The sequence below is a fragment of the Capsicum annuum genome, chromosome 1, assembly GCF_002878395.1.
Source record: "Capsicum annuum cultivar UCD-10X-F1 chromosome 1, UCD10Xv1.1, whole genome shotgun sequence".
NCBI lineage: Eukaryota > Viridiplantae > Streptophyta > Magnoliopsida > Solanales > Solanaceae > Capsicum > Capsicum annuum.
The window spans coordinates 252,750,796-252,763,633 of NC_061111.1; the positions used below are offsets into that span (position 1 = coordinate 252,750,796).

Sequence of the window (12,838 nt, forward strand, 5' to 3'; positions counted from 1 at the left end):
TTTACCTTTCTTTCCAAACCTCTTCACTCCTTTCATGGGAGAGATTTTAAAGTACACATAATCACTAATCCCAAACTCGAGATCCTTTCTGTGCACATCTGCGTATAATTTTTGTCGGCTCTGAGTTGTCTTAAGCCTTTCCATGATCAACTGAACTTTTTCTAAGGTATCAAATACCAAGTCAGGACCTACTAATGTGGCCTCACCCACTTCAAACTAACCAATGGGAGATCTACACCTCCTCCCATAAAGTGCCTCAAATAGAGCCATCTGAATGCTAGAATGATAGTTGTTGTTATATGCGAATTCGATCAAAGGAAAGTGGTTATCCCAACTACCTTTAAAGTCAATCGTACATGCTCACAGCATATCTTCTAAAGTCTTAATGGTCCTTTCTGCTTGACCGTCTATCTAAGGATAAAAGACTGTACTGAGGTGGACTCGGTGAAGTGAAGTGCGTACTTCTATCTGAAATAATAGATAGTGGAACACCGTACAGTCTGACCAACTCCCTGATATAGAGTTTGACATAACCTCAGTTGAATAAGATGTATGGATTGGCAGGAAATGAGCTATTTGGTCATCCTGTCTGCAATGACTCAAACTGAATCATACAGATGATGAGTACGAGGCAAACCCGTCACAAAGTCCATGTTCACTTCTTCCCACTTCCAAGTGGAAATACTGAACTTCTGCATGGACCTACTTGACTTCTGATGCTCAATATTAACCTGCTGACATATTGAGCATTTAGCTACAAACTCCATAATATCTCTCTTCATCCCACTCCACTAATAGAACTCCCACAAATTGCGGTATATCTTAGTGTCCCCTGGATGAATAGAGTAATGTGCACCATGCGCTTCTGCAAGAATTTGTTGCCTCAAGTCATCTACCCTTGGCACACATAGCCGACCTTAGCAACGCAACACACCACCTCCCCTTTGGGAGAAAACCTCTACCTTCTAGTCTTTGATTGATTCTTTCAACTTAACTAAACTGGGAAATCTATCGTGCCTTTCTTTTACTTTGGAAACTAGAGATGATTCTGAACTATTTTGAACCTACACACTGCCTTCTTTTGAATCGACTAAGCGGACTCCTAGTCGGGAAAGCTGATGAACATCCTGATCTAACTTCTTCTTATCGTTCTCAACATGAGCAACACTACCTATAGACTTCCTACTGAGAGCATCAGCCACTACATTGGCCTTGCCCAGATGATACAGGACACTTATGTCATAATCTTTCAACAACTTCAACCACCTTCTTTAGCGGAGGTTAAGGTCTCTCTGAGAGAATACATACTACGGCTCTTGTGATCTGTGAACACATCTACATGCACCCTATATAAATAGTGCCTCCAAATCTTTAAGGCAAACACTACAACTGTTAACTCAAGATCATGAGTCGGATAATTTTTCTCATGGGGTTTAAGCTGTCTGGAGGCATAGGCTATAACCTTTCCATGTTGCATGAGGACACAAATCAAACCTACCCTATATGTATCACAGTATACCACAAATTTGTCTAAACCATCAGGTAAAGTCAAAACTGGGGCTGAAGTGAGTCGAGTCTTCAATTCCTGAAAACTCTTCTCGCAAGAATCTAACCACTGGAATTTGACTTTCTTCTGAGTCAATCTAGACATAGGGGATACAATAGATAAAAATACCTCAACAAACCATCATTAATAGCCAACCAAGCCTAAGAAACTCTTGATATCTGATGGAGAGGTGGGTCTAGGCCAGTTTCTCACTGCTTCGATCTTTTGAGGGTCAACTCTAATGCCATCATCAAAAATAATATGGCCGAGGAAAGCTACTGACCTTAGCCAAAATTCTCACTTACTAAATTTGGCGAATAGTTGATGGTTTCTGAGAGTCTGTAGCACTATTCTGAGATAGTCTGCATGATCATGCTCACTGCGGGAGTAGACAAGAATGTCATCTATGAAAACTATGACAAACATGTCCAAGTACTGCTTGAACACACGGTTCATCAAGTCTATGAAAGTTGCTGAGGAATTGTTAAGACCAAATGACATGACTAAGAATTTGAAGTGACCATACCGAGTTCTGAAAGTTATTTTTGGGATATCACATTCTCTGACACTAAGATGATGATAGCCTGATCTAAGTTCTATCTTAGAAAAGTAACTAGCACCCTGAAGTTGGTCGAACAAGTCATCGATTCTGGGAAGTGGATACTTGTTCTTGATTGTAACTTTATTTAGCTAACGGTAGTCTATACACATTCAAAGAGAACCATATTTCTTTCACACGAATAGGACTGGTGCACCCTACGGGGATACACTAGGTCTGACGAATCCCTTATCTAGGAGATCTTTCAACTATTCTTTTAATTCTCTGAGTTCTGCAGGTGCCATTCTATATGGCAGAATAGATATGGGTTGAGTATCTAGAAGAAGATTGATTCCGAAATCAATTTCTTTTTTGGGAGAAACTCCGGGAAGATCTTCGGGAAACACATCTGGGAATTCATATGCTACTGACACCGATTCAAGATTAGGGGTTTCTGAACTAGAGTCTTTGACTCGCATAAGATGATAGACACATCCCTTAGATATCAATTTTCTTGCCCTTAGGTAGGAAACAAGTTGACCCTTAAGTGCTGAAGTAATACCCCTCAACTCTAGGATAGGTTTATTCGGAAACTGAAAATGGACAATTTTATTTTTGAATTCGATCGAGGCATAGTAGGAATGAATTCAATCCATGCCAAGTATGACATCAAAATTGGTCATCTCTAATTCGACTAAATCTGCTGAAGTGACTTTATGAGACACCATCATCGGATAGTTTCTATATACCTGTTGGGCTATGATAGCTTTACCCACTAGGATAGAGACTGAGAAAGGCTCTTCTAGGATTTTGGGACTGACTCCAAAGTCAACGGCTATATAAGGAGTAACAAAGGACAAGGAAGCTCCTGGATCTAGCAAAGCATAAACATGTACATAATAAACTTGTAACATACCAGTGACCATGTCAGGAGAACTTTCCTGATCCTTTTGGGACTGAAGTGCATAGAGTCTGTTTGGACGTTGCCCACTGGTGGTACTGGATGTGGTACCCTGTTGATTCGGGTGACCAGACTAAGCTGGGGGATGGTTACGCTGACCTTGAGAACCTAACTGGGGACAATCTCTGACTCTGTGACCTGTCTTGCCACACCAGAAACACACATCACTGCCAGCTCTGTAGATACCCTGGTGGTTTCTGCCATATTTCTGATAAAAGGGATTGGTTCGGGCGCTGCTGACACTACCCTGTGGCTTAGGACCTGGTGCCCTATTTCTATTTCAATCTCTGAATTTCAGCACTGGAGCACTAGCTAAGGATGGGGCTGGAACTGAAGATTTTAGGCGGAACTGAGAACGGTTTCCACCCTCTGACTTAGGCCGAGCAAATTTGAAACTACCTATTCTAGCTCTCTTGTTCTGCTTCTCTCTCTCCTTAGTCTTCTGCTCCTCTATCTATTGAGCATGGACCATCAGCCTAGACAAGTCCATCTCACTAATCAGCATTCCGATCCTACACTCCTTGACTACACTATCACTCACTCCAGACACAAACTTACTCATCTTAGATCTACTATCTGAGATCCAATCAATATTTGATATTAACTAAACACAATGACTATATTTGTAACAACCACAACTTAGGATAAGGATTCCCACATTAGTAAATCACAGGAGGGATTTTGGGTACCTAAGTAAGCAAGCCTTACTCCCTAGTGACGCATTTTAAACTGTGCGGGCCTGGTCCTAGAGCGGCTAATAGCACTAGTGGACTGGGCTAAGGGGGTCTCTCGGGCCTTCGTGGTTCAGGATGTCTACGCGGCCAGGGCCTCGTCTCGAGTCGTGAAAATATTCCCATGTTCCTTTAGAGAAAAACAGAAAGTTGCCTTGTGTATATGTCAGTTATCTTCCCTAACCTATATGGTGTGAACTGTAAATTATATTTGTGAAATATATTTTACCAAGTGATTCAATTTCCAATGAACACAGCCGGTGTGTTTATTGTTCTTGTAAAATACAATTTGAGCATTTAATCCCAAATATTAAAGCTAAAATGGGTGAAATGACCATGAACATTAAAGGATAGTACGGTATACTAAAGTGCCCGCTATGCACAGGATCTAGGGAAGGGCCCCACCACATGAGTGTATTATACGCAACATTACCTTACATTTTTACCAGTTTCTCGAAGGCTCCCCTTCGTGCATTTGTCTTAGTAAAGAATTAGAATTCTGAATCCACCTTTACGCAACATGAGCGACAATAATTGAACCCTTCCATTGCAGAAGGACAACAAAAATCTCAAGAATCCTCACGAATGCCTTTCTTTGCTCACTTTCTATTTGGACCACACACGAGTTTTTTTAATGCTAAGTTGCTCGGACTCTTCAAAAATGTTGCAGCATCCGTGTCGGATCCTCCGAAAATGCACTATCTTTTAAGGATTAGACACGTACCAGATGATAATTTTGGAGAGTCTAAGCAACATAGTTTTTATGTCTCATGAAGATCCTTTATTTCTGAAAATAAATCGGGAAAAATATGTAAATTAATTTGGACATACGGGGGAAAATCAAAAATAAATGTTCAGAATGATGTGAGACTCGTTACCTCATTAGGATTAGTAAAGTAAAACCTAATCTGTTTGTATTTTTTAATGAAGAATACACATATTGAATTGTCAAGTCACTTAACTTCAGTATTGTGTTGTGTACAACTATTGCGCCCAAGCGCACATGCAAGTGTACATGGTCTCACCAAGTAATACAGTGGCCTTAAACAAATCCGAATATCGATCCCACGGGGACTTGTGTTAAGCAACTATTCAATTCTAGTTCACTATCGATATTAAAGTGGTGTAAAAGTAGCAAAAAGAGTTTTAGAGTTGTAAACTAAAAATAAAGTAGACAATGAGAAAAGGTAAATGCCTTGGACAATCAATAATAATGAAACCTGGGGTAAAAGCACTATGAACAATCATACTATGCCATTGAACTTGATTGGTTAAGTTATTTATCTTGGTCGTTGATTCACGGGGTTGAAATATGATCATGGTCTCTCGAGCCTCTAGTCACCTATCTAACTTAGCTCCACAACTACATCATTGAGTGGGAATATGGTTACTAGATTAAATGCATTCATATTTCATCCTGTAATTAAACCAAATAGGTCACTTAGGTATATCTCTATCCTAAATGTAAATTACAACTTCATTATGTAGAAGATTATAATCCTACTCTATTTACCCCACATTCTATCCTCTTGTTCCTCCTCCCAGGCTCACAAGACGACAATAGATGTATTATAAGGGTAGCTAATCCTTAAAATAGTGATAACGAGGATAAATAAACAATAAAATATGATAAACAATCAAAACCAAATCAATTCATAGCAATAATTCATGTTCTTGGCCTTAACCCCAGAAAGAGGGCTTTTCGCCTCTCATGGACATAACTGTAATCGCAAAGATAGAAAATATGTTAAAATCCATAGACAACTAAAGTAAAGATATAAATCCTAACTGAAGTGTTTTCCATCCCCTCTCCAAGTTTCAAAGTTGGCCAAGGTGCATAGCCTCATGTTTAGGTGTCCTATTTATAGGAGGACAATTCTTGCTGATTTTGACATGGGTCTGCGTCGCGCCACTTATCGCGGTCCCTAGGGTGTGCGACGCACCCTAATCATGGATAAAAACTATTTGGGGTCCGTTATAAAGCTCCCTATGTGTGGCACGTACCCCATAGCAGTGGCTTGGGTCCACGATGTGCCATGGACATCCAAGGTGTCCGTTTTACGTCAAATCTTGTCCCGTGCTTTTGTCCATCCATTCTAAGACTTGTGGTATTTTTTTCACTTGATTTTCCACTTTTATATCACCCATATATCATCATCATAAAATCACAAATCATCCTATAACATCAAACACCACAAATTAGAGCTCAAAACAACACAACATCCAAGATGATGAACTAGAAACTTAAGCTAAGAACTAGTTTCGCCCTTTTGATTATCTATAACTTGGTTTTGACGGGATCTTTTGTTAGATGTCCTTTTCAAGTCTTCTTTTTAATTAAATAGACTACAAGTTTTTTTATTTTTTAGGGAAATTACCCATTTTTGAGACAGATCTATTATCTATCCAACCGATAAATTGACAGATCGATTATCAATCCAATAAATCGGTTATTGATCCGACCTATATATGGACAGATCGATTATCAATTCGACAAATCCATTATCGATCCGACCCATATATGGACAGATCTTATCAATCCAACAGATGAGAAAATAGAAGTAGGTCATTTTACTAATGGAAACTTGAAGAGGCTTAATAGCCAAATTTTCTCGAGTTTGAGTGGCTTGTTTCAATTGAACCTCAAACACTACAAATAAGTTCCACACATACTTACACAATCATATCATTAGGAACTCATCACACACATTAGAGTTCATCGAAATCAACTAGAACAACACCTAGCCCAAGCTAGTAACACTAGTTTTCTCATTTGAACTCTAAGTGACCAATTTAAGTCCAAACTTGTTAGAAAAATACCTTAAACATTGTAATTAAGTATTTAAACACTTAGATGCTCAATTATGTCATTATTAACACATTAAGCACACAAAAATTTCTCAAAAAAAGGCTAAATAAGCCCGAATAACAACTCTGAGATGCATAAATCCACCTCAGATTAACAACCAAACACCGGAAAACATTTTACAGAAAATGAACAATCTAAACAAGAAATTAGTGTACAATCAAGCAATCAAAACATTAGAACTAGAAAGCAGGAATATTACAAACAAGGAACAATTATTGGCAGAAAAAACTTAACGACATCTGATAGTAACTACGTCACAGCAAACTCGACCGATTAACTTTAGCACGAAACACTGTCTCTCTGGTGCAGCATGTCCCTTCCTTTGCTTTTTTTTATATCTCTGATGAAGCAACAAAAAGTGAAGATCAATACATAGTAGAGAACAAATAATCAAATATAATACTAACGACAACTGAGAAATCTGAAAGTTAATTGGCATATCACCTGAAACTGTCCGTAGGTTCAACCACTCTAGGACTCCTTTTTTTACTTTAACATTGGTGGTTTGAATAGAGGAAGGCAACTTCTTGTGTTCGATTTCATCACAATTGATCACTTCATGTTCCTTTAGGTGTTCCCACATACTCTGCGGCTCCCCCAACGTTCCTAATTTTGGCAAGTTTCTCAACACTAACCTCTGAACTCTTGGAATTTCTGTGTTGACGTGTGTTGCCTTAGTTGGACTGCGTAGCACTAACAACTGTACCAGCTCAGGACAAAAGGTAATTGAAATGTCTTCCAACTGCGTGGGTACAGAAAAAACTCTACCAACAGTAAAAAGACATGTTAAACTTGCACAAAAGTGTATTTCCAATTGACGTAATTTAGAAAATCTTAGACCCAGAAGTTTACTGAAATCAGAAATACTCTTCAAATAATCTACAGAAACGAGGCTGATATGTTCCAGATTTGGCAGAGGATCGAACTGTCGACTTCCTCCTGGAGGTCCAAAATTACAAGAACATCTCTCTATCCGTAGTGATTTTAATCCATCAAATCTGTTGTACGCAATCAACTTCTTGAGACCCATGCATTTGTGCAAGTACAAATCTGAAGCAAACTGCAACATGCCCGAAAGCTCTCGATTACTGAAGATTTCACACTTGGAGATGCTCAACATCCTTCTTGACTTGTTGAGTTGTACACGCATTGGAGTATTCCCAACTTCAATGTGAAATCTTTTCAATCTAGACATCCATGTGTGGTCTTGGTTGAAAATCGATGAGGTATCCACTCTAATAAAAAGAGAAGTCAGATTGTGTAGAGATGATATCTCATCAAAAGAAGTTGCTCCAATAAGACTTAATGGTCTCAGATTTGTCATTTCTCTATCTAGCATGTCTAACATTTCAATGCTAGGCAATTTGAGGAAAAATCCTTTACTGATGTTCTTCAATTCAGCAACAGGCAGATATAATACCCTCAGATTTGTCAACTTGTCCATTCCCTCAGGCAGACAACATAACCTTGTATTATCACAATCAAGCAATTGCAAATTGCAAAGTTTACCAATAGGTGGTAACTCTGTCAACATGTGGCAATTTTGTAGTATTAGAGCACGCAGTTGGCGTAAACTATTGATGGAAGAAGGCATCAATCTAATACCAGCTCCACTCAGATTCAGAACTCTTAGAGCTGGAAACGCCAAAAAGAATTCCTGAGGAATTTTCTTAAGGGGTTCATTGTCTTGCAAAAGCAAAGATGTTGTCTCTGGGCATTTCATGAAGCAATCAGGTAGACATTCAATTTCATTACTTACGAATGATATTCTCCTGACAGAAGATGATACTTTGATATGCGATATCTCGGCCAACCCAACTCCAGCTTGAATAATAGAGTCGTGTTCATTCCCAGAGGAATTAGCTTTCGATATAGCAAAATCACGAACCACATCATGCATCTTCAGAAAATTCTTCTTATGGGCGTCAAGCATGCAAGCATCTTTTAGATTCTCAACCATTTTGATTCCCTTGTTGTAGGCTTCGTCATATTTGTCATGTTCACCAAGGAACCCCTCTGCCCACCAGCAATTTATGAGATTATCTGTTGTAATACCCGCTGGATATAAGGCACAATACAAGAAGCAACTCCTTTTGTTCAGAAGTTTGCTTCTTTCCTCTGAAGATAGTTCGCTATCATGAGATTCTGAAGAATCAAAATTCCACTTGATTAGCTTGTAAATCTTTTGAGATTCGGTCATATATAAAGCTATTCCATGTTTGATTCGTCAAAAATTTTGGAAAATATTTTCTTTAGAAAAACAAATTCCTTAAAATAGAGGAAACTTACTTCCCTTGTAGAAGTAGGGAAAATTATTCAAATGCTTTTAGAATATTTTCTTTTTCTTTTGCTTACGTACCAAACACAAGAAAATAAGTAAGAAAATAATTTGAGCATGCGTTTAATCCAAAACAATAAAGCTATTAAACTCTTTTCAACAGGAGGAAAAAAAAGATGGGCACATAGTAGTTGTGCAAGAAAGGACGCTGCATGACAAATGATCAAATATTAAAGCATTGAGAAATACTGAAAGTTAATTGGCTCATCACCTGAAATTGTCAGTTGGTTCCACCATTCTGATAATCTTTTTATTCCTTTGATGTTGGAGACTTGAATAGAAAGAGGCAACTTCTGGTGTTCAATTCGACCACAATTGATCACCTCATGTTCCTCCAGGTGTTCCCACATACTCCGTGGCTCCCCTAACGTTTTTAATTTTGGTAAGTTTTTCAAATGTAACTTCTGGATTCTTGGAACTTCTGACATGACATATGCTTCCTGAGTTGATCTGCATTGCACTAACAACTCTACTAGCTGAGGACAAAAGGTGATTGAAATGTCCTCCAAGTGCTTGGGTACAGAAAAAGCTCCACCAACACTAAAAAGACATGTTAAACTTGCACAAAAGTGTATTTCTAGTTGGCGTAATTTAGAAAATCTTAGACCGAGATGTTGACCGAAATCAGAAACACTCTTTAAATTATTTACGCAATGGAGGTCGAGATATTCCAGATTTGGCAAAGGGTCAGATTGTCTACTTGCTCCTTCCACTGGTCCAAAAGAACAAGAACAGCTCCGTATGTTTAGTGATTTTAATCCATTAAAAATGTTGTATGCAATCAACCTCCTGAGACCCATGCATTCGTGCAAGCACAAATCTGAAGCAAACTGCAACATGCTTGAGAGCTCTCCGTTACTGAAAATTTCACACTTGTAAACATTTATCATCCTTTTTGACTTGTTGTATGGTACATACATTGAAATTTTCCCAACTTCAATGAGAAATCCTTTCAATCTAGTCATCCAGGTGTAATCTCTGTTCAAACATGATGAGCTATCCACTCTAATAAAAAGATAATTCAGATTGTGTAGAGATGATATCTCATCAAAAGAGGTCTCTCCAAGACAGCTACGCGACATATTTAATAGCCTCAGATTTGTTAAATTTTCCATTCCTTGCGGCAGACAACATAACTCTGTAAATGCACAATCGAGCACTTGCAAATTGTGAAGATTAGCAATGGTTGGTAACTCTTTCAACCAATGACAACTTTGTAGTATTAGAGCACGTAGTTGACATAAACTATCGATGGAAGAAGGCAGTTCTCTAATTCCAGCTCCACTCAGATTCAGGACTCTTAGAGTTGGAAATGCCAAAAAGAATTCCTGGGGTATTTTCTTAAGGGGTTCATTGCCTTGCAAAAGTAAAGATGTGGTCTTTGGACATCTCGTGAAGCAATCAGGTAGACATTCAATTTCGTTGCCTGCGAAAGATATTCTCTTGACAGAATTTGATACTTTAATATGTGTTATCTCAGCCAACCCAATTCCAGCTTGAATAACAGAATTGTGTTCATTCCCAGAGGAATGAGCTATCCACGTAGCAACATCACGAACCACGTCTTGCATCTTCATTGAATCCGGCCAATGGGTTTCTACCAAACAGACACCCTCTAGACTCTCAACCATTTCGATTCCCTTGTTGTAGGCTTCGTCATATGTGTCATGTTCACCAAGAATTCCCTCTGCCCACCAGCTATGAATGGCATCATCTATTGGAATAACTGCTGGATATAAGGAGCAATACAAGAAACAACTTTGAATATTCCGAGATTCTAAAGAATCATAACTCCACTTGATGGCACTGTAAACCGTATCTTTTACATCTTTGTCATGAGGTTCGGACATGCTAAGTGATTTCAAAGCATCTTCCCATAGGTCAACCCTTGTCTTCCCTCTCATGGATAATCCCATAACAGCGATGGCTAAAGGTAAACCACCACACTCTCTTGAAATTTCCTTTGCCCATGGTTGAATATACTTCAGATTGGTAACATCTCCCGCATTTTTGACAAACAGTTGCCAAGATTCATCCTCCTTCAATGCGGTAACTCTCATTTCGATGTTTGTTCTCATTTGCCTACAAACATCCGAAAAACGAGAAGTTATAATAACCTTGCTTCTTGCGGGACCTTCAGGTAGGGGCACACCTACATCATCCAAATCTATAGCTTCCCAAACATCATCTAGTATGAGAAGGAAGCTCTTTTCTTCCTTGAGCCTTCGATAAATTTTGCCGGCAATGCTATCTACTCTTTCCTCGTTATCTACCTTCAGGCTTAATCTACTGGCAATTTGTGCTTGAATCTTTCTTATGTCTATTGGCGGTCCGGGCATGGTGACCCATATCACAACACCAAAAGAAAGTTTGGACATTGATGCATCAAGTTTTAGGAGCTCATTCTTCATATTCTTCACCAAAGTAGTTTTCTCAACTCCTCCCACGCTGCACACACCGATGGTGTATACCTGAAAGGATTTAAATTAAATTGTCAATACAGTTACATTCTTTGAGCTTGTATTAATTGAAATTGAACCAGGTTAGAACAATCCTGAGTTTGATTAAATGTTTCTAAATGCTAGTTGGAGCAGTAGTGTCGCTCACATTCTCCGTTGTTGATTAAGTCTTTATGTGTTATCTTTATGCTTTTAAAGTCTCTTTATACTTGTCTAAACCATGTACATATTTGATTCTTATTCTTTATAGATGATGAATGAGAACAAGTAGACAAACACATCCTATGTGGCATCTAGTGTTTTCAAAGGCATTTCAGGGTGTGTCGCCCTGGGACTCGTACCAAAAATGCTCTAGGGTGATAGGCGTAGATCCATAAGGCATAAGCCATAGAATTTGGGGACTAATCTTCGTACATAAAAGCGTAAGTCCTAAGTGTAAAAGCATAAGCCCCGAACATTAATTTTGTTTCTAATTGTTAGAAGTATTTTGCTATAAATCATATTTTTATCATGAGAAAATACACTCTTTCACCCCTGTACTATAAGCGAAATTGTTGAGACACACCCGAACTTAAAGGAGTCCTATTACCCCTGAATTAATTAAAATCATATTTTTGACAATCTTAGTGCCTATGTGGCGCATACGTGTACCAACACACTGAACGTTCACGTATGTGCCACATAGGCACTAAAGTTGTCAAAAATACGATTTTAATTAGTCCGGGGTAATAGGACCTCCTTTAAGTTGGGGCGTGTCTCGGCATATTATTGGTCTAATGATATTTATACTTTATGCTATCATATTTTCATATTCTAGGGTTTTTTAAAAGATATAAATAAAGAAGGTAACTTCATAGAAAATAATTATAACATTTTTTCTATATTAATGGTGATTTATTTAAGTTTAAATGCAGAATTATTGAAAATCTTACATTTTTTTTTAATTTTCTTAGTAATAAAATTATAAAAGCGAAGATACATGTTATATATGCCTCGTAGATCCATGAGCCATGTTTCTGGGCTTATGCTTTGGCCCATGCTATGTAAAATGTCTTGCCTTACGGCCCACCTTTTAAAACAGTGGTGGCATCCATATGGAAATCGCATGCGAATTGCCATATAGGACGTGTGCGTCTACTTGTTCTACTTTATATAATTTTAAGTGTCTACTTACATACTCAAAGTTGAAGGGAGTAAATGCCAATTGAAGCCAAATTAAAGGGCACATTTATGTATTATGTCAAAAAAATACTCCTTCACATCTCGAAATAGTTAACTACTCTATTTTTTCTTTACTCCTGTTGTCCGACTAGCTTTCAATTCAATTAAATTCACAGACTATCTGTCGCCTCCCACACATATATCAAGTATCCATTATCTTGATGCGGGACAAATG

At 38.3% G+C, this 12,838-nt stretch overlaps 1 protein-coding gene across 1 annotated transcript; it reads right to left on the minus strand.

The window, feature by feature from the left end:
* Window positions 1-6,661: 6,661 nt before the first annotated feature.
* LOC107850969 (disease resistance protein At4g27190) lies at window positions 6,662-11,454 on the minus strand (the record flags this gene model as incomplete). The annotated part of the gene is given in 3 exon segments (XM_016695836.2): window positions 6,662-6,985; window positions 7,090-8,790; window positions 9,195-11,454. Coding segments are annotated over 3 exon segments (3,969 nt in total), but the record flags the coding sequence as incomplete, so codon positions are not given.
* Between the last annotated feature and the right edge of the window lie 1,384 nt (window positions 11,455-12,838).